This window comes from Erinaceus europaeus, chromosome 10, assembly GCF_950295315.1.
Source record: "Erinaceus europaeus chromosome 10, mEriEur2.1, whole genome shotgun sequence".
NCBI lineage: Eukaryota > Metazoa > Chordata > Mammalia > Eulipotyphla > Erinaceidae > Erinaceus > Erinaceus europaeus.
Window position 1 is genome coordinate 49,377,625 of NC_080171.1, and position 21,018 is coordinate 49,398,642.

Below are 21,018 nucleotides of genomic sequence, written 5' to 3' on the forward strand. Positions count from 1 at the left end.
AATGAACTCTTCCAGATCACAGTTCCATAGCCTGAGGGAATTAATTCAAACCCACATGGGGAGATTAATTCCCAAAGAGGTAGTGATTCCCTCAGAGAACAGGAAAACCCAGGGCTGAGAGCCCTGGCAGTTGGCAGTGAGTCAGAACGTTTTACTGAGTTGGACTAAATCATATGGGCTACTTATGCCTGGATCACAGAACCTAAAAGTTAAGACGCTTACGGGGAAATGAGATTTCTGGTTGAGAATGATTTCTCACACCACCAGTACTTGCTCTACTTTCTACCTACGAAGATATACCTGAGGATAAAAAATCTCATAACAGCTAAAGATTGACACAATCAAATGAACAGAGAAAGAAATATGAGTGGTTAAAAATTAATACTCTAGGTCAGAATTTTAGTTTCACCATTTAATAGCAAGTAATTCTTAATTTTGTCACCTGTAAAATGGAGATGATGAGGACATTTTCAGAGGCTTGTTCTGAGCTCTAGAGGAGTTAGTGTACTTAAAGCTACCTGCTGGGGGCTGGGCAGTAACGCAATGGGTTAAGTGCACATGATGTAAAGCACAGGGACCGGTGTAAGGACCCTGATTCAAGCCCCTGGCTCACCACTGGAAAGGGTGTTTGGTGGCTTCACAAACTGTGAAGCAGGTCTGGAGGTGTCTGTCTCCCCCTTCTCTCTCTATTTCTCTCTGTCCTATCCAACAGCAACAACAAGGTCAACAAAAATGGGACAAAATGGCCATCAGAAGCAGTGGATTCGTAGAGTAGGCACCGAGCCCCAGAAATAACCCGAGGCAAAATAAAAACAAACAAACAAACAAACAAAAAACTACCTGCATTATAATTGACACAATGAAAGTACTCAATAAATTTGAGTGGGAAGTAGCACAGATTAATGACTATTATTCTGTTACTTAAAAATAAGTATTTGGGGGCCAGCAAGATAGGTCACCTTAATAATGGGTCCTCTTAGTTATGTGTGTGACTCAGGTTTGAGTCAAGCCTGAGAGGTGATGACAAAACAAACAGTCTTGGCTAGAACTTGAAGTGATTATGGTGAGATGTCAAAATCAATTAAGAAAGCCAAGTAGAAGACTCAAATAGGTACTATAAAGTACCTAATGAAATAGTTTCTACTTAGACCTAGATACTCTCCTCACCTACCTCCCATTACACATCTCTTAATCACTCCAAAACTAACCTTGTCAAAGTAAGGATAGAAAAGCTGAATAAAAGGCAAGAGAATGGCATACTTTAATGATGACTCTGTAGGCACTACCAGGTCACCCCATCACCTGGTCAGGGAGCCCTGGGGTTCCCACACAGACATGATGGGCCTAGACCTCTCACAGATCCCTCTTGCCACTGTCACTGGTCAGGGAGAGTAGTCAAAAGGCTTAGTAGGCTTCCATTATTTTTAACAGCAAAGATGTAAGAATTTCTCATGGTTAGTGGACACCACTTCAAAGTGGTCAACGTTTTAAAAAGTTTCATCCATAACTCAATGAAGAACCCCATCTGCCATGCAAAATCGTTTCATCCGTAAGTGGTTGCTACTAGGACTTTCACTGGAATAAAAGAAAAGGAAAAAAGAAAAAGAAGTCCGGCTGAAATCTTTAGACTTTCATCTCTCAGGACCCTCCAAAGAGCTCCTAAGAGAGGCAACAGGGAGAAACTAGCCACACAGACAGTCTCAACAGCCAGCTAGTGCCATCCAGAGAAGCATGAATATCTAATTGTGAAAGATCTGCCTCTTTTCTTCCTCTTTCTACTTGAGTCTCTGGGAAGGAAGACAATCAACTCTATCCTGCTCTAAGGAAAGAATAGAGTTAGAAAGAACATTCAGCAGTACAGGTTAGTAGTATTGTACATTTTTTAAACTTTTGTTTATTTTTAGTTCTTTCATGTGCATTTATATGATTATAGGTATTAGGGGTTTAGTCCCACACCACAGCCTCTACCAAAGTTTTGTACAGCATGTTTTACCTTACATTCAATATATTCAGAGGTGTGTGTGTGGGGGGGGGGAGTATTGTGGAAGTAAGACTGAAATTTTAAATTTAATGTGAGCAAGGATTAAATCCATTTTTTAAATCATTTTTAACTGGGGTGATATTGGTCTACAGTACAGTCACTGACTCATGACTCTCTCATTGCCCGGTGAAAACTCTCTGCAAAACACTTGCACCCACAACCTAAGTCCTTTTACATTAGCATGCACCAGAACCCCAAGGTTCTCTTCAGCCCCCACAACCCTTCCCTAGTCCTTTGCTTTGCTGCCATATACCACACCCTAGTCCAAGTTTCACTAGTTTCACTGCTTTCCCTCCCTGTCCCTATTTATTAAGTTCCACCTAGAAGTAAGATCATTGGTGTTTTTCCTTCTCTTTTGGGCTTATTTCACTTAACATGATGCCACTCAAAACAGAAAAGAGATGACTTCATTTTTTAAAGGCTGAGTAGTAGTTCATCATACATACCACAATTATTCAGCCACTCATCTATCATTGGACATCTGGGTTGCTTCCAAGTTTTGGCTGTTACAAATTTTGTTACCATGAATATAGGTATACATAGATCTATTTTGATAGTTTTTTGTTTTATTTGGGTAAATCTCCAAGAAAGAAATTGCTGTGTTACAGGAAAGGTCCATTTCTAATGTTCTAAGAAATCTTCAGACTATTTTGCACAAGAGTTGAACCAATTTATGCTCCCACCAGCAGTGCAGAAGTGCCCCTTTTTCTCAACATCCTCTCCAACATTTGTTGTTATTGTCCTTTTTAATGTACAACATTCTCACAAGTATGAAGTGGTATCTCATTGTCTTTATTTGCATTTTTCTGATAGGCAGTGCCTTTTAGCACTTTTTTTCATGTGTCTGCTGGCCCTCTGGTGAAGCTGATCTGCTTCCTCAGTACAGTTTCTGTCTATGTCCTTAATCCATTTTCTAATAGGGTTGTAATTGTTGTAGCTGGCGGTGGTGGTGGTGGTGGTGTGTGTGTTTGACAGATAATAGAGAACTATGACACCTAAAAAAAAGAAAGATAAATGAAACAGTTTTGAAAATTCCCTTATATTTTTGTTTGAAGTCATTTTATAGACTGCTGTTTAAGGAAGACAATCCAAGTATAGAAGGTAGTTTCAGTGAATGAAGGAGATAGAGACTGAGTTCAGAGAGGGAGAGAAAATGGAAGAGTAACATATGAAAGGTAAATAATTACAGAAACCTCCATGGTGCTCTCAGCTATCAATGAAAACCAAGCCACACTACTAAGAGTGAAATTCCACAAAGTGAAAAAAAAAACTGGAAAAGTGTCAGCTGACTAATTTTTAAAGCTCACACAGAAGTGGAGATATATAAGTAGAATACGCATGTCTTAGTACCAGGATCAAAATAGAATTTTTTTAAAGAAAGTATTTCTTTATACCTTTTTGTTGCCCTTGTTGTAGTTATTGCTGTTGTCATTGTTGGATAAGACAGAGAGAAATGAAGAGAGGAGGGGAAGACAGAGAGGGGGAGAGAAAGAGAGACACCTGCAGACCTGCTCCACCATCTGTGAAGCAACTCCCCTGCAGGTGGGGAGTCGGGGGCTCAAACCGGGATCCTTATGCAGGTCCTTGTGCTTTGTGCCACGTGCGCTTAACCCTCTGGCTACCGCCCGACTCCCAAAATAGAATTTTAACTTTTTTAAAAATATTTATTTTATTTATTTATTCCCTTTTGTTGCCCTTGTTGTTTTATTGTTGTAGTTATTATTATTGTTGTCGTTGTTGGATAGGAGAGAGAGAAATGGAAAGAGGAGGGGAAGACAGAGAGGAGGAGAGAAAGATAGACACCTGCAGACCTGCTTCACCGCCTGTGAAGCGACTCCCATGCAGGTGGGGAGCCGGGGTTCGAACCGGGATCCTTATGCCGGTCCTTGTGCTTTGCGCCACCTGCGCTTAACCCGCTGCGCTACAGCCCGACTCCCCCCCAAATAGAATTTTAAACAAAACAAATCTTGAAAGAATAAAGTTGATTGCAAGTAATTTAAGTGCCAGCCAAAACAAAGTCCAGCACTCTTAAAGAAAGTCAATAATGTCTATTGCTCAAAATTGCTGTTCCTGCGCGCACATGTACACACACACACACACACACACACACACACACACACACACATTGTGTCACATCCAACAAAATATCACTGGGGCTCAGTTCTGGCACTGCAAAGCCATCACACTAAGGAGTCATTTTTCCTTTATTTTTTTTTCTATTTTATTCTATAGGACAGAGAGAAAAGGAAAAGGGGAGACAGAGAAAGAGAGTGAAAGACACCTGCAGACCTGTTTTGCTGCAGGTGGGGTGCAGGGGCTAGAACCCAGGTCCTTTCTCAGGTTCTCACTCATAGTACTATGTGCTCTTAACTGGGTGCACCACTGCCTGGTCCCCTGCTTTTCTATTTTTTATTAGTAATAGTGGTTCCCAAGATGATAAGATTACAGGGCTATAGTTGCACACACCTCAACAATAACCACTATTTCTCATAAAGTCTTATAGACAGTTTGGTGTTTTTTTTTTTCCAAGTTCATGTTTCAATTACCTATAATCCATGAATTAATGTGAGCAAAAACATACGGTAGTTGTCTTTCACATCCCTGTTTACTTCGCTAAGCATAATTACCTCTGATTCTACTATTTTGAACTGAAGGACACAATCTCATCCTTTTTGATTACAGAGTACTGCATTGAATATACGCCCTGTAGCTTTTTCGTTATTATTATTTATTAAAAGGAAACACTGACAAAACCATAGGATATACAACTCCACACAATCCCCACTACCAGAACTCTATATCCCATCTCCTTCCCTGATAGCTTTCCTATTCTTTATTCTTCTGGGAGTATGGACCCAAGGCCATTACGGGGCGAAGAAGGTGGATAGCTTCTTTATCCAGTAGTCTCCTGATAGGCATTTAGGTTGCTTTCACTTCTCAGTAATTGCAAATAAAATAGTTATGAGTATAGGGATGTACATGTTCCTTTCAACTAGCACTTTCACATTAAGACAAGTGTAATTGAAAAACAACAAAAAACCCTTTGACAATGCAGGGTGGGGAGATACTGTATTCATTAGAGCACAGTGCTTTACTCAGCGAGCATGAGAAACTGAGGTCTCAGCTCAATCCCTGGCACCACTACAATGCTGAGCTGCTGAATGCATACAAAACAAAAACCTCTCCAATACTAGTACTTCTACTATTAATATATGAACTTGTGGGTGGAGGTAGATAGCATAATAGTTATGCAAAGAGACTCTCATGCCTGAGCCTCCTAAGTCCCAGGTCCAATTCCCCACCCCATTATAAGCCAGAGCTGATCACTGCGCTGGGAAATAATAATAATAAATAAATAGAGATATTAACTTGTTCCACAGAAGTGTTTGTTTTATTTTGTCAACTGCCCCTCACCCCACTCCAACACACACACAAAGAAACAGTCTTCAATCTTGTACAAGTTTCCACAGCAAGAGACAAAAAGCCAGCATCCAGGTGGCAAGGCAATTCTCAGCAAAAGGTTAAAAACTGTTTCTAACAGTCAGGAAGAGGGGAATAAAATACAGAATTATCATCTGGCAGGCAGGAGGAAGACTGAACAGATGCCCTAACAACCCAATCCTATCACAATCTTGTAGATGCAACTTTATAACAACTGAAAATGTCTGAGTTGTAATGATAGTCTGAGAACCAGAGCTGCCAGTCAGGAATAGCTCTGCTCTCTGGACTAGGGCACCAACCAAAGTAAAAACCCTGGCGTGAGGGTGAAGGTGGATATTCTGCTTCCAGGGGTGGCAGGGGTGGGCTGGGCGGGATGGGACACAGTCTTTTGGTGGTGGGAATGGTGTTTATGCACACTCCTATTAATTTGTAGTCATATGAATCACTAATTAATATGAGAGGGGAAAATTGATTGTTATGTCTCATACTTTTTAAAGCACAGACTGAGTCTTTTTAATACATAGGCTGAGTCTTTGATATGTTGACTCTCTTAAAAGCCTAGACCAGGGAGAACAGAAGCAACTGGTGGCACAGCTATATACAAATAATGTCAAAGGACACACACTATGGTGATGTTATGTATGATACAGAAAATTCTAACAAAGGGATTTTTCAAAATTAACCCAATTGCCAAATAATGCGATTATAGCAATAACTATCTATTGCCTTCCTAAACACTAAGAGAGCAGGAACCTTCCACTTCCTCTATAGAGCCTTTATTTTCCCCAGTCCTGGAACCTCTAGGGTGGGGCTCACTTTCATGCATGCCTCTCTCAATTCATACAAAATGATATTGCATCTGCTGATCCCAACCTAATCAGTGCAATGAGTACCAACGCAGTATGCTTCACTTCAGACTGTGTCCAGAGACATCAGGCATGGAATGTCAAACCTTCAGCCTCATTTCTTGGGTGAGACCTTTTCTTTCATAGGATTCTCTAATTCCATTCTAGGGGGTTCAGTTCCTAACAAAGTCCCAAAACTTAGATATAGACCAGGTCCCATGAGGTAGAGTTACCTAAGTTCATATGTATCCATAAATTAGGGCAAAACATATACATGAAAGCAAATGTATACAATGCAGTGGGTCAGTAGAAAGTTCCTAATGAAACAGTATCTAATTAGACTTAGATACCCTCCTCACCTATTTCCTATTACAGTTCTCTCACTCACTCCAAATCTAACCTTAGCAAAGCAAAGACTACAAAAGCTGAATAAGGACAAGAGACTGGCATACTTTAATGATGACTCTTTAGTCACTATCAGGCCACCCCATCAGCTGGGGCCCTATTCAGGGAGTCCTGAGATGCCCAAACAGACATGCTGGGCCTAGACCTCAAATAAATCCTTCTCTACATTGTTACCAGTCATCTCTATCAGGAACAACAAAACAGACCCCTTTGTGGGCCCCCATAGGACCTTGCCCTCAACTTGGATCAACAATGGTAGAGAATGGTCCATCCTCTGAACGGAGGATGGACAACATACTCTATGCTACACCTGAGGAAGATGGGTCAATATTGGGGTAGCTTGGAATATTCCTACTCATGACCACAGAATGTGAGCTCAGATCTACAGGGATGCAGAGGTCACATAGGCTGCTAAGCTGAATATGGGCCCCAGATCACATCAAATCAGTGGGGTTTACAGTCAACAATATTTATGCCCCTTTCCCATATTAGGGAGCTACTTTCTTCCCTGATCCAGCTTTCTGTTTCTGTTCCTTTTCCAGCCATGACATCATCTCCCCAGACAATAACTTGGATCTACCTGCATATCAGATTTCAGGCTCAAGGGAAAAAAAAAAAAAAGAACTAGTATAGCCACAGGCCCTTTGGAATATAACTAAAATATGCCTACTAGCTATCTACAAAATGAAGGACGTCTCCAACTCTTCATCTGCACTATTCCAGCCATTAGGTCCATGATTGCTCAACAATTTGTTTGGCTTTATATGTTAAGTCTTTTTTCAACCACCAGGTTCCAGATGGCAGCATGATGTCAACCAGACTTTCCTGGACAGACAACCCCACCAATGTGTCCTGGAGCTCAGCTTCCCCAGAGCTCCACTCTACTAGGGAGAGAGGCAGGCTAGGAGTATGGATCGACCTGTCAATGCCCATGTTCAGTGGGGAAGCAATTACAGAAGCCAGACTTTCAATTTTCTGCATCCCACAGTGACCTTGGGTCCATACTGCCAGAGGGTTAAATAGGAAAGCTGTCAGGGGAGGGGATGGGATACAGAGATCTGGTGGTGGGAATTGTGTGGAGTTGTACCCCTCTTAACCTATGGTTTTGTCATGTTTCTTTTTTATAAATAAATTTTAAAACTTCATGTAAAATGTAGAAATCTTATAATCACTTATATGTTAATAGCCATATACTTTATACAAAAAAGAATAGCTCTGCCCAATATTTCCATTTTATAAATAAAAATAAAGAAAAATAGCTCTGCTAGACACTGCTATATTGCATTCCAGTATCCACAGTAACAGATCTGGAAGATAAAGCTGGAAAGCATCTCTTATATTGTTCAGTTTGTCAGAATCTGTTCTGTTTCTCCGTAGCCTCTAACTTCTGGTCAATATTCATATTTAAGTGCTACAACTCAGCCAGACACTTGGAACTATGAACCTTTCCTCATACCCAGGCCTACTCAAACACAGAACCTGATACTGGTTTTCATGGAGCATCATACACAGTGAGAAGACAGAAAATCACTCACAATGATGAATCAAGATAGCCACCTAAAGAAAACCTCAAATTCGACAGAACTATAAAACTTCCTAAAGAATTTCAAACTTACAGTCGTAAGGCTGCTTACTAACTGAAAAGTTTAATGGAGGAGAACAAAGAGAGAGCATAAGAGAAGTCCTAACAAAAACAAAAAAAGCAGTAAAGAATAAAGCATTGGGGGTCTGGCGGTAGTGTAGCAGGTTAAGTGCACTTGGTGCAAAGTGCAAGGACCAGCATAAGGATACTAGTTGGAGACTATGGCTCCCCACCTGCAAGGGGGTCCCTTCACAAGCACTGAAGCACGTCTGCAGGTGTCTATCATTCTCCTCCACTCTGTCTCCCCTTCCTCTCTCCATTTCTCTGTGTTCTTAATTAATTTTATTTTATTTTTTAATTAGCTAGGAGGAGGGAGAAGGGGAGAATGGGTAGAGGAGATAGGAGTAGTGAAACAAGTTCCTCTCATAATGGATAAGATGCCCAGTCCCCTAGCAATGGAAAATACACTAAGAGTTAATTCTGGTCAACCTAAGGGGGGGGGGGGGGGAGAGATACACCATTATATAATATTAATAATAAAATAGAGCAGGGTAAAAAACCTGTCCCAGATTGCCTCAAGCCGCCTGAGCAGAGGCAGCTGATTGTTAAGAAAGTGAAACAAAAACACCTCAGGGCAGTATTTCCCTTTTGTAGATCCAATTGGCCATTTAGAAATAAAGAGGGCCAAGGGTTTCAGAAAGGAATAGACTTGGAATGGAACCCCTGTTGACCCAGGAATCTTGGTAAAGAAAGAAGCTCAGCAGGGAAGCCTGCTAGGAGCAGCTCTCTGGCACCCAGGGTCTGGTTATGGGGGGGGGGGGCAGGGGTGCACTTCGGGAATAATAAAAAAATTTTCCTTTTTTTCCTCTATATTCTAATCCAAACTGGGCTATATTCACCCCTTTGGTGTCACAGCTAGGACCCCGAATTTACTGTCCTGCTGAAGACAAAAAATCCTACCATTTCCAGCAGTTGTTGTGGGAACTCAGACCAGAAGCTACTTCTCAGTCCGCCATCTTGGCTCCGCCCCCATTTCTCTGTGTTCTATCCAAGGACATCAACAACAACAATAGCCACAATAACAAAAAAAAAAGCAGGGCAATAAAAGGAAAAAAAAGCATCTGAGGCCAGGTGGTGGCATACCTGGTTAAGCACACACATTACAGTGCACAAGGACTAAGGTTCAAGCCCCTGGTCCCCACCTGCAGGGGGAAAAACTTCATAAGTGGTGAAGCAGGGCTGCAGGTGTGTCTCTCTTCCTCTCTCCTGCTCCCCTATCAATTTTTGTCTCTATCCAATAATAAATAAAAATATTTATTTTAAAAAGAATATAGTATTTTTCAACAGGCTTCTCTCAACCCATACCAATTGATACTGCACCTGCTGATCTCACCTTCTGAACCCCAGAAGGATCCTCGGCCCCATACTCCCAAATGGATATAGAATAGTGAACCTTCCAATGGAGAGGGTGGTATACAGAACTCTGGTGTTGAGAACTGTATGGAATTGTACCCTCTTATCCCAAAATCTTGATCACTATTAATTCACTAATAAAATAAGATTTTAAAATATTATAAATTTCAATGTTAAAAAAGGATAACTAAAGCATGACAATAAAAATTACTAGGAATGCACATTCACATAACTCATGAGCACATAACTACAGTAGCATTTGAAGCTTTAGGTTTATATATACAAGCTCCCTAATTTCTGAATTATTGTTGGTTTTGTTTTGTTTTCCATGCAAAAACACATTGCTACTCTTGTGTTTTATCTTTAAACAGAAGTGTTTTTGTTTGGGGAAGAGAGCTAATTTGAAAAATACTATTCAACCAGAGGCATAAAATGCACTGTGATTGATACATTTTTTAAAGTAAGTTTGGATTAAAAACAACAACATATATCCTCTATCATTCTTCAGTGCTGTTTGCTCAGCTGGATGTCCACAGGGTCCAATTTTCCCTTCAATTGCCCTTGCACACTAATATAATTGCTGCTTATATGGGTAATTGGTCAGCCTAGAGCAGAATTTGTATGCATTTGTTTATCTATAGTGTCTGGCAAGTTCTCAAATGGTTTTGCAGAATAACAAGGTATTTTTAGATTTTCTATCCTTCTGACAAGCCTAAATAGGTGATTCCTTAAAGATATTATATTTATTGCTTTGAAGAAGAAATACACACATTCTCCTTTTTGGCAGTTAACTTTTCTCATAACTTACCAAATAGAGTAAGTAAACTTTAGTCTCAAATGCATAGTGTTCTATCCTACTTCCCCCATTGGCTTTTCTCTGCAAACCGAGGCAAATTAATCAGATTCAGACCACTTTCAGCTTAGGAAGGAATAACAAGTCAGCTCTATTTAACAATAACCTTGGTGAGGTAGCAAAAAAAAAAAAAAACTTTATTACATTTTGATGTTTTGGTATCTTTTAAATATTATGTTTGACAAGATGGGAAGTACACAACATGAAAATGAATCACTTAACCTGTATTTCAAAGTATATCTATAGGAAAACCACTCATGACTTGAGTTACAGGCTGAACTAGCCATTTTTTTAAAGTACCTTTTACTTGAAGAACTATGGTTTTCCATATGTGGTTATTTCACAAACATCTTTAAAAATGAGTGAACCTGTCACTTCAAGAAAAATAACTGATTGTATATGGTTGTCAGTGATGAAATTCAAGCTTTCAAGTGAAAACTAGAATTCCAGAAAATCATGTAATATGCCATTACAAGTTTCTCATTACTTGCTTTTCTGAAATCACTGATGTTGCCAATTTTCAAATTTTAATTTAATAGAAGGCAGTATTGTCAACACCTGGAAGATCAACATTACTCAAAAATTTTTGTTTTCAAATGACCAATGAATAATGTCACAAAATAAAGTATCACAACAAGTTTCCATAGTGAAAAAAAGAGCAATGAACTTCACTATAACAGAATATGAAAAGTTCAATGGCATTATTTCTGGTTCTACACTGAAACATAACTTTGAGAAACCATCGCTTTTTTTTTTAGTGGAATACTAAGCATTTATTTTAAGTGAAACCTAAATAACAGATTTTTTTTATTGGCACTGGGAATTGTGGGTTATAGTATAAAATATATCAGCAACATAAATTAAATAATAACCAAAATAATACAGTGTGATCTCAAAATATAAATGCATAGAAAAATGAGATGGCCTATAATACTCCAAATGTTAAGAAAGTTGTTCCTTCCAGGAAGCAGAATATGTGAATAAATTGCTTTGTTACTCAAAGAAAAAAAGAGAAAATGCATACTGTGATTAAAAGCATCTCTCTCAGAAGGTTATTGGGAGCATGGATTTACAATTCCTGCCAACCCCTCCCTGATGTCTATGTCCTAGAAATGCACACCCCCTCTTGAAACTCACTGGCAGCCTAGCAGATAAGTTTAGAACTACCTGAAGTCAATTATGAATTACTTCATCATTGCTTTTTTTGCCATCAGGTTGTCACTGGGACTCTGTGAGAGACATATCATCATGGGGTTCTTGCAGCTTCCAGTGGTGCTGGAGATTGAAGCCAGAGTCTCACACATGTGAGAAGGCACTCCATCAGGAGTTACCTCCTGGTCACTACTATTTCTTTATTGAGACATAATGGAAATACCAAAAAATTAATCTTTTAACATACACATTTCAGTGGTTGGTGTTAAATATATTCACAGAGTTGTAAACCATCACTTGTTGTTAAGTAGCACCAAAGAAAAAAATATTTTCATAAAGTTATCTAGCCCAACAAATTAAACAAACTAAGTATAATCTGGGTAACTGGATCTAGCCATTTTAGTCATTTCTAAGGTAAACACACTCAACTAGAAATTTGTTAAAGTTCAATCCTACTATATATGCCTAATTATTCTTTAATATATCATAATTCTGATGTTACAGCAGAACAACACTCAAATTTGTATGCTAGTAGGGCTGAAATCTAGAGTCTGAGTTGATTTTAATAAAAAGGTGGGGGAGAAATACAGTCCTATGTTTTAAAAAATATTTATTTAAAAATAAGATTTCTAAAAATACAGTACATAATACATTTCAAGAGAAGTAAAAATTCCACAATTTAAATTAAAAACAATCTGCGAAGAACAGAAATATTACATAATAAAAATTAAACCACTAAAATAATTTTTAAAAGACAATGCTCTTAAACTAGATACATGGTTTGTTCTTCATCTTAAGAACCATTATACACTACTAATTTTAAAAAGTGTATCTCAAATACATGGTTCCCTTTGGTCATTTTTCTTCCTCTTCTCAATCTAGTCTTTCCCATCTACTGTTTCTCTTGTTAGCATTAGCACTTAATGATGCTATGTTCTTACAGCAAACAAAGGAAAATGATAATCAGATTTAAACATAGGCACTGAATGCAAAAATGTCTGACATATTTCAAAACAAATTTAACAGTCTTAACAAATCAAAAACTCTTCATATGGCACTTGGAACATATCATTATTAAAAACCTTTAATTTCTGGAATTCTTAGTTACAATTTGAGACTGAGAACAAATTTTGAGAAAGAGAACAAACTGAGTTTACCACCAGTGAGCTCCAGCACAGGCAGTGTGAGGGATGGAATAAGAACATCATGAATTAAGTTTTGAGCTATTCTACTGCTGTTATCACTCTTGCCTTAAAAATTCTTCCTAGCAAATCACTTGGCTGATTTATTCTACCTGTGTTAAATAAAAACTTCGTTAAGGGGGTTGGGCGGTAGCACAGTAGGTTAAATGCACATGGAGTGAAGCACCCACTTGCAGGAAGCGCCCCCTTGCAGGTGTCTGTCTTTCTCTCCCCATCTTCCCCTCCTGTCTCCATTTCTTTCTGTCCTACCCAACCATGACGACATCAAGAACAACAACAATAACTACAACAACAATAAAAAAAAACAAGGGTAACAAAAGGGAAAACTATATATAAAGAAACTTCTTTAATATTTACATCTGGGCGACTGTGGAAATGGTGAATTCTCTTTTATGCAATTACTTGAACCAATAACTACAGATACATTAATTCACAATATATATAGTCGAGTGAATAACTTGGAATTAGTATATGGGGACAATGTTGGGACATATATTTTTAGCATATTAGAACGGCAATATTACTTTGCCCCACTTATTTTCAAGCAAATTTTGCTTTTTACCTCTAATGAAATGTACATCTGGGCTTCTATCTATCTAACAAACAGTAAGAGAAATCACATCTAATAGAGTTTTGGGCTTGATTTTGTTTTTTTTTTCCATCCAGAATATAGTGTAAAACCAGCACGTACTATATCTACATCTAAGAAGAGAGTGATTTTAGGTGATGGGAAAACAAAGCACTACTAATATGATTGTTCATTTTTCCCATAAATGCACACTTACCTCCTTGATACATGCATACATATATACATATGTATATTAATTTCAACTAGTTTTTTTAAAGTATTCTAAAAAAAAAAACAAGGTACCAGGAGAGAGAGAGAGAGAAAAAAAGAGAGAGAATGTATGTAATATATATAGTACATCTGGACAATCACAAGTGCTTCTTCTAAAAGTTGATTTTCTCCCATATATTTTTTAAACAAAATACCAACAAATTTTTAAAATAATCTTATTCTAATCTTTTATGTAGAATAACAACATCTAGATCTTTTTTTTTGTAAATAAAGTTTAATGTTCTATCAGCAGTTTTGTTTAAGTCAAAGTATATCTGCGCTTTCTTTTGGGGAAAGTCTATCTACATACTTGATATTTTAAGTGTTCTTTATTTACAAATAGACAAATGGCAATTTTATTTGTGGATACTGCTAAGGATGATACAAACATACACAGGGATGCCGAATTCTCTTTTTGTAATCAGGATGGGTCCTTAACTTTTCATTTTAACATTCTGTATCAGGATTTATTCATTAAAAGGGTACAATAAGCTATATAAATCATTTATAAGAATGGAAACAGAGTTATTATTCTTTCTCATTTATTCCTGCAGAAATGAACTAAACAAAAAATATTTTGAAAGCTACTTTAATTCTTTTGTAACTTCAAGCTACTAAACTTTCTTTTAGAGTAGCCAATCTATGTTAAACATTAAGTTATATGTTTATAACCAAAAAAGCCCAAATGAGACACTTAAAAAACCAATTAAACTGAGGCAGCAGCGTGCAAAAAATAAGGTATATCAATATAAATTGTCTTAGTAACATTAGATTCTGCTTCATAAATACAAGTATGTGACAAGAAAATTCTCAACCAAAAAGGAAAGTAAGTAACTCTTTGGTACCAGAATTAAAAATGTCACTCAATGCTAAGATGAGTAGCACCAGGATGTTCTGATTATTGAGGCTGTAAAACACTAAATTCAGGCACCAATAGGTTAAAATATTACCCAGTGCATACTGGCAAGAACAAAGAGCTTTGCAGAAAAGCTTTCCCTGTATAACACCCTAGACAATTAAACCCTGTACATAGTCAAACAGGCAAGCAAAGCCACAAAAAAGGAAACACACCTTTTGTTGCTGGTGTTTTGTCCTTATCTTTGTTTATATATAAAGCTATCAATACCAAAAAGATCAGCATAGTGCTGTGGTTAGCACAATATTACATGATGTTTCAGATATTTACCATATCAGAAAAAAGTACAGAAACCTTCAATGTATGGAGAACTTCAAAATAACACAAACTTTAAAGTAAAAATTGCCCTTTATATACAAATTGTTCTTTTCTTTCAGTGACAACACTTACTATAATACTTGGTACCACCCCCCACACACACTTTTTTTTTTTTTTTTTTTTTTGCCCTGAGACACTTGTAAGAAGAGGTCTCTGATTTTTCAACCAAATTTTGGGCAGGCCAAACCTATTCATTTCTCTTGACATTAAGTCTTTCACATTAATGTTAACATTTCATATTAGCATGTAATACATAATTTTTATATTTAAAATTTAAAATAAATTTCTCAAGAAGCTATTCTAATCAACTAGGGAGAATCAGCAATGAAAAACTTGAATAAGATTAACTCAAACTAAAGGTTTTCAGGTATTAACAATTCTTCAAGAGTAAAATGGTATCAACAAGAGACAGGCTAAAATAATTACATCAAGGGGATTTTTCTGGTGTCACAAAAATTCTCTCCAGGCAATCCTGTTGTTTAGATGCTGATTATCTGTTTTCTGCCTAGCTTTCTCTCGACCACATAGAAAGTTCCCCATGTCTCTTATCCAGTTATTTTGGCTACTGACTACTCATCTGTACCTATTCTATATGGTGGACCAGAAGAAAATAGCATAATAATAATGAAAATTGAGAATACTGGCATAACAAGAACTTAAGAATTTTAAAAGACATTATCAATTCTGTTTCAAATAAGCACTAGCAGGAATACTAAAAATCTAAGGACAAACATACTTTGCTGCCAAAATTATACAGTAATAATAAAAAGATCTGTCCAGAGAAAACACCTTCTTGAAGTTAAACCACCATCAGCTAGAGACAACAGATATGCTAAGTGTTAATTGGTATACAGAACAACACTGAATCAAAATACTTCAAGCAAGTAGGTTCTAAATATTTCTACCTTACATTCTTTTGTTGCATATTTTAGTACTCTATTGATAATGGCAATACAGAGATAATGAAAAGTGTTATTTGTAAGTAAACTAGGAGAATGATTCCTGAAATAGAATGTAATATATATGGACACTAAATAGTATACTCATTCATCAATTAAATGGTTATTAATACTATTAAGTAGAACATACAATAGGATTCTGACTTACTTAACACATTTACAACATTTATATTCCTTTAAAGCAAATAGGAATAGACCTGGATTTTCAAAACCAAATACTTGTGCCTATTAGGAAACTATTTGTACATGTAAACTTTATCCAATAAATTTTAGATACATCTACATAAGAAGCTGAAGGTCAATAAACTTTAGCTAGGTAATCTATTTATACATGAAGGAAAGTAGTCAGATACCAGAGAAAAGTCCAGAAAGAGACCAGCAAATCTATTCATGAATATTAATGCTATTGTAATCAGAACTGAACACACTGTGATATTACAGCAACACATGTGAAAACACTTTAACTGACTCATGACCTAACACAGAAAATTGTGTGGTCTTAGTCTAAATTACTTCACAAATCCTGTTGTCAAAACTTAAGTCTTTATGATTTACACTGAGACTTAATACCCTGTTGGGTGAAACAAATTATTTTCATGGACATCAACTAATTAGTACATGGAAGTGACTTGAAAAAGTCTTTTAAAAGATTGTAATAATTGGAGGACTTCTCTGGGGAAAACATACTATTCACAAAATCCTAATTCTAACCAAAGTTTTAACTTAGCTGTTAAACTACACTTCATGAAAGCTCAGATTCTCTACTTTAACTATTAAAACTGTATCTTTTCTTTAGAAAGGTTAATGCATTAAATATAACTTTAAATATCATTACCTCTTATATTAGCCACAAAAAACTTTTAACACAACACTAAGGCAAAAGAGTAAGTTTCTTAAAATTGAACAGCACTTAATATTACCAAATTGTAAGTTTGATTACAAAGTACAAAAGTTTTTTAAATTAACTGCCTACCATTTTTAGAATTCTGAACTCAATTTTTGTCTATAATCTTTAGTCTATAAACATCCTGGCTGAAGAAAACAATAACAAACGTTAACTATTCAATACATGCAACTCATAATATCAAGGTCAAATACTTAACTTTCAGAAGTCTAATAAATGACTTAACTGACGAAAAGCATCCTTTTAACATATATTTTGCTTAGTATGACTGGAATGTTTATATAGAAATACATCATTCAACTTATACTTGACACTAGATTAATCTTGCTAATTAGGTCAGAATTATTTCCCAATATCTCAACAATATTAGTTCTTTTTAAAATCTTTTAAAGTTTATTTGATAGAAGAGAGAGAAATTTGGAGGGAAGGGGGATAATAGAGACAAAGAGATACCTGCAGCCCTGCTTCACCACTCATGAAGCTTTCTCCCTGCAGGTGGGACTGGAGGCTTGAACCTGGATCCTTGCACACTGTAATGTGTGCACTTAACCAGATGTGCCACCACCTTGCCCCAATATTAGCTATTTTCATAGTTATCCAGAATACATAATGAATTTCCTACTAAAGCTATAGCTATGTTCCAACCATGAAAATTTAAAAATATAAAAAAGGTAAAGAGTTTTAATGATTTAATGTGATAATCATAAAAAATTCACTCCAAAACTGAGATAAAAAACTATATGTATTTTAAAAATATCCATTAGACATATCAGATACATATTTGCCACTGTTAATTACAATAAGTTTCCGTGTTTTATATTACATGGATAATTTCAATGTAATCTCTTTTCTAATTCTAAGGATCTAATTTGTCAGGATTTTAAAATAAAAATCACTAAATACATCTATTTATCCTGATTTGATATAGCTGTAATTGATAGTAAAATATAGAGATAAAGCATTCATATTTATATGAACTAAATGTTGAGGCCATAAACAGAAATATGCTCATTTTTCATAAAATTTTACATTTTATACATACATGACTACTAAATTTGTACCTCTGACATGTTCAGTATTTGGTTATACAATGTACCTTTGGGGCAGTAAATCTCTAGTGCCAGTATAATTACATCAACTAGCCAAAAGAGGGCGCAGAGAGAACACTTCAAGTTTATGAACTTGGAAGAAAATTGCCAGTTGCTTTCTCCTCTCAAGTTGCCTGACAAGAATCACAAAACCCAGTTAGGGGTACTAACTTGGGGATACTGAAAGTTACAGGTTAGGTATGTATAGGTATAATTTAATATTCTTATACAAATATACTGATATTAGCATTTTTGCCGTTCAAATAAAAATCTATATTTTGCCCAGTGTTTGTGTTCCAGTAAGTTAAGTTAAAAGTACAGAAGGATCATGATCAAGGAAAGTAAAGAGAATAGAAGAGAACACGCCCTAGAAAGAGGGAGGTAAGAGACTGCACTCATGTGTCAACAACTATGCTTTAACTCATTAACTCTCCAACAGAGAAAGAAAAAAAAAAGCAATTCTAGAACAGAAAATTAAAAACCTCTCCCAGTGGGAAGGGACAGTCTCTAGTTCTCATTACTGAAACAGAAGCTATTATTTCAAGACAGATACTAGCAACTGCTACTATATGAAGTATAATAAACACATTATACAATATTTTATGGGACTTCACCTAGGTTTGTTGTTTTCTTAGTCCTCAGAAGGCATTCAGATGACATAACTATAGTATCTATACTTTACTTTCTTATAGCATTTCTGTCACCAGGCCAAATTTGGTCAGCATGTCAACTTGCACAAAACACAACCCATTTCCCTGACACAAACATACTATTTTTGTGGTTCATTAAGCATTATAAACAAGTTTGCCATGTTGAATTTACTATGTATCTTATCAACACCAAGAAATATTTTCATCTGCCACTACTGGGGGGGGGGTGGCGCTTATGGAAAGAGGGTAATGGTGATGTGTGTGTAGGAACATGAATACAGGTCCTCCTACATATGAAGCATGCACTCTACCACTGCTGAGCTATATCCCCAGTAATAAGGCTTGTTTTTTTTTTAATAATAAAGCACTGTATTCCAAATATCATAACATGATACTTAATCCTCTCAGAAAACTTCTTATACTAGTTAAAAATATATTTACAGTTTCTGAAAAAATTAACCACAATACAAACGGGCTGATCATGGTAACCTTCTGTTTCTTACTTCTCAGGTAGGACTTCTTACTATCCAAACTAACTGAAATGGATATGATCCAAAAACAGAAGATCCCTGCAATCACCTCATTAATTAAAAGAATATGAGTAAATAATTTAAACGGCAGATGGGAGTTGCAGTATTCTAATGGAAAAGAAAATATAAGCTGAATCTTTTTTCAAAGCAAGACCCATGTCTTTCCAAACAAATGGTTCCAAGAGGACATTACCATTAGCAATTTAATTTGTATAAGGCTAGTGATAAACATAGATTATAACTTTTTCATCCTAAGGTCATTTCCTAACATTAGTTACCAATAAAAGAGCTCAATCTAAATTATAAGTGGCCAATTCCAATTTAATTCAATTTTACTGATTACTGGTACATAAAAGTTATTTACTTTCACGTCTATGGATAAAATATCAATACTAATTGGCCAAATTCTATAAGCTTTCATTGTGCAATTTTAGATCTACTAAAAGCTAAATAAAACTATATATATCTATATATATATACACATATACACAAATATGCATATATATTTCTCAAATGTACAATATTCGTCTGCATACTATACATATTACCTATCTTTACTAACATTTTAGAAACATAGATATTCTAATATAACTGTACTAGAAAAAGTATATGTGGAATTATTGCAAATTTTCTACCTTTTCTTGATCATCTAAGTAAAATAGAAATATATACCCACTTGTCACAAATTTGTCCTCGGAGTGAATATTTTCACAACCAATTGCTACAACAATATAAAGAAATGGGAGATACTATGTGTGTTGATGGGGTGGATTTAACCTTTCCTCTAAAATAAGGAAGGTAGTTGGTATTTTTAGTGGTTATTTCTGGTGAAGCAAAGGAAAGAAAAATTAGAAAGCTACTAAGAAAAAAAAAAAAAACCTTGCCCTTTTTGGTTGTTTTTACTGTTCAATCCTATTCATTTTAAAAATTCTTAGAGCACATATAAAAAGGAGTATTAGGTATCTTAAGCTGCATTTGAAAAAGGAAATTTACATATAAACTGTATCAACTTCTGTAAAACCTGAACAGTTCAGATATGGTTAGTACTTCTGAAGAGTGAAAAACTTAAAACATTTTAAGTTTCCCATAAATTAAATCTGTAACACTGTCAGTACTAAAAGAAATTATGTACAATTATTTCATTCCAATCACTGTCTCTTGAGTTTAATAACACAAGTATTTAAGAAATCCCCATGGAAACCTAATTTGAAAGTAAACATGCTTTAAAACTTAAATATAGATCTTGCATTAGTCCCACAACAGAATCAAGATCACTATTATAAAGCCTTGGGCACATTATGATGCCTAAGATTGGTGGGTGGATTTTAATTGACTTGAAGACTGTCATAGTTCTATTATCAGAAAACCTGTAACGCATTTCCAGCATGGAGGACCCATCTGTGCCCACCATCCATCTGTTTAGACATGATTGGCAAAGTGGTAGGGAATTCGCAGTGGTTGCCTCTGCCTGAAAGGAATAAACCACAGGATCTTCCAACGAGTGCCAAAAACTTCTGAGAAGGTCTGCTGCCATGGCTTTCGGGGCCTCGATCTACAGAAGACAGCATTATTAGTGAAAGACAGCACTCCCATGGTGCACTTCAGTCAGCTAAAACAATACAGGTTGGCTGGGGAACCATTACTGGACTCTGATGAATTGTGTCCCAGCATCACAAATACTGCTTTTCTTTTATTACGGCATGCAGCTGAGTTTTAACTCTGATAGCAGACATTGTATCTGTGTCGTCAATCAACCAAGGCAACTTTTGAAGCAGAGAATCTCAGGATTAACTAAATGTGTGTCAACAACACAGTAGCACATCTCTTTTGATGTACTTACAAGAGAAATAATTTAACTTATTTTAGACAAAACCTCAAAAT

At 36.2% G+C, this 21,018-nt stretch overlaps 1 protein-coding gene across 4 annotated transcripts in view; it reads right to left on the reverse strand.

Annotated features, from left to right (window-relative positions):
• Nucleotides 1-14,347: 14,347 nt before the first annotated feature.
• ZDHHC21 (zinc finger DHHC-type palmitoyltransferase 21) overlaps nucleotides 14,348-21,018 on the reverse strand; it is a 66,507-nt gene continuing 59,836 nt past the window's right edge. For all 4 annotated transcript variants that reach the window (XM_060199599.1, XM_007535857.3, XM_060199598.1 and 1 more), the window contains one exon: nucleotides 14,348-20,689. In XM_060199599.1, the coding sequence (XP_060055582.1) occupies nucleotides 20,557-20,689 (133 nt within the window). In that variant the 3' untranslated portion in view covers nucleotides 14,348-20,556. The remainder of the gene's footprint in view (nucleotides 20,690-21,018) is intronic.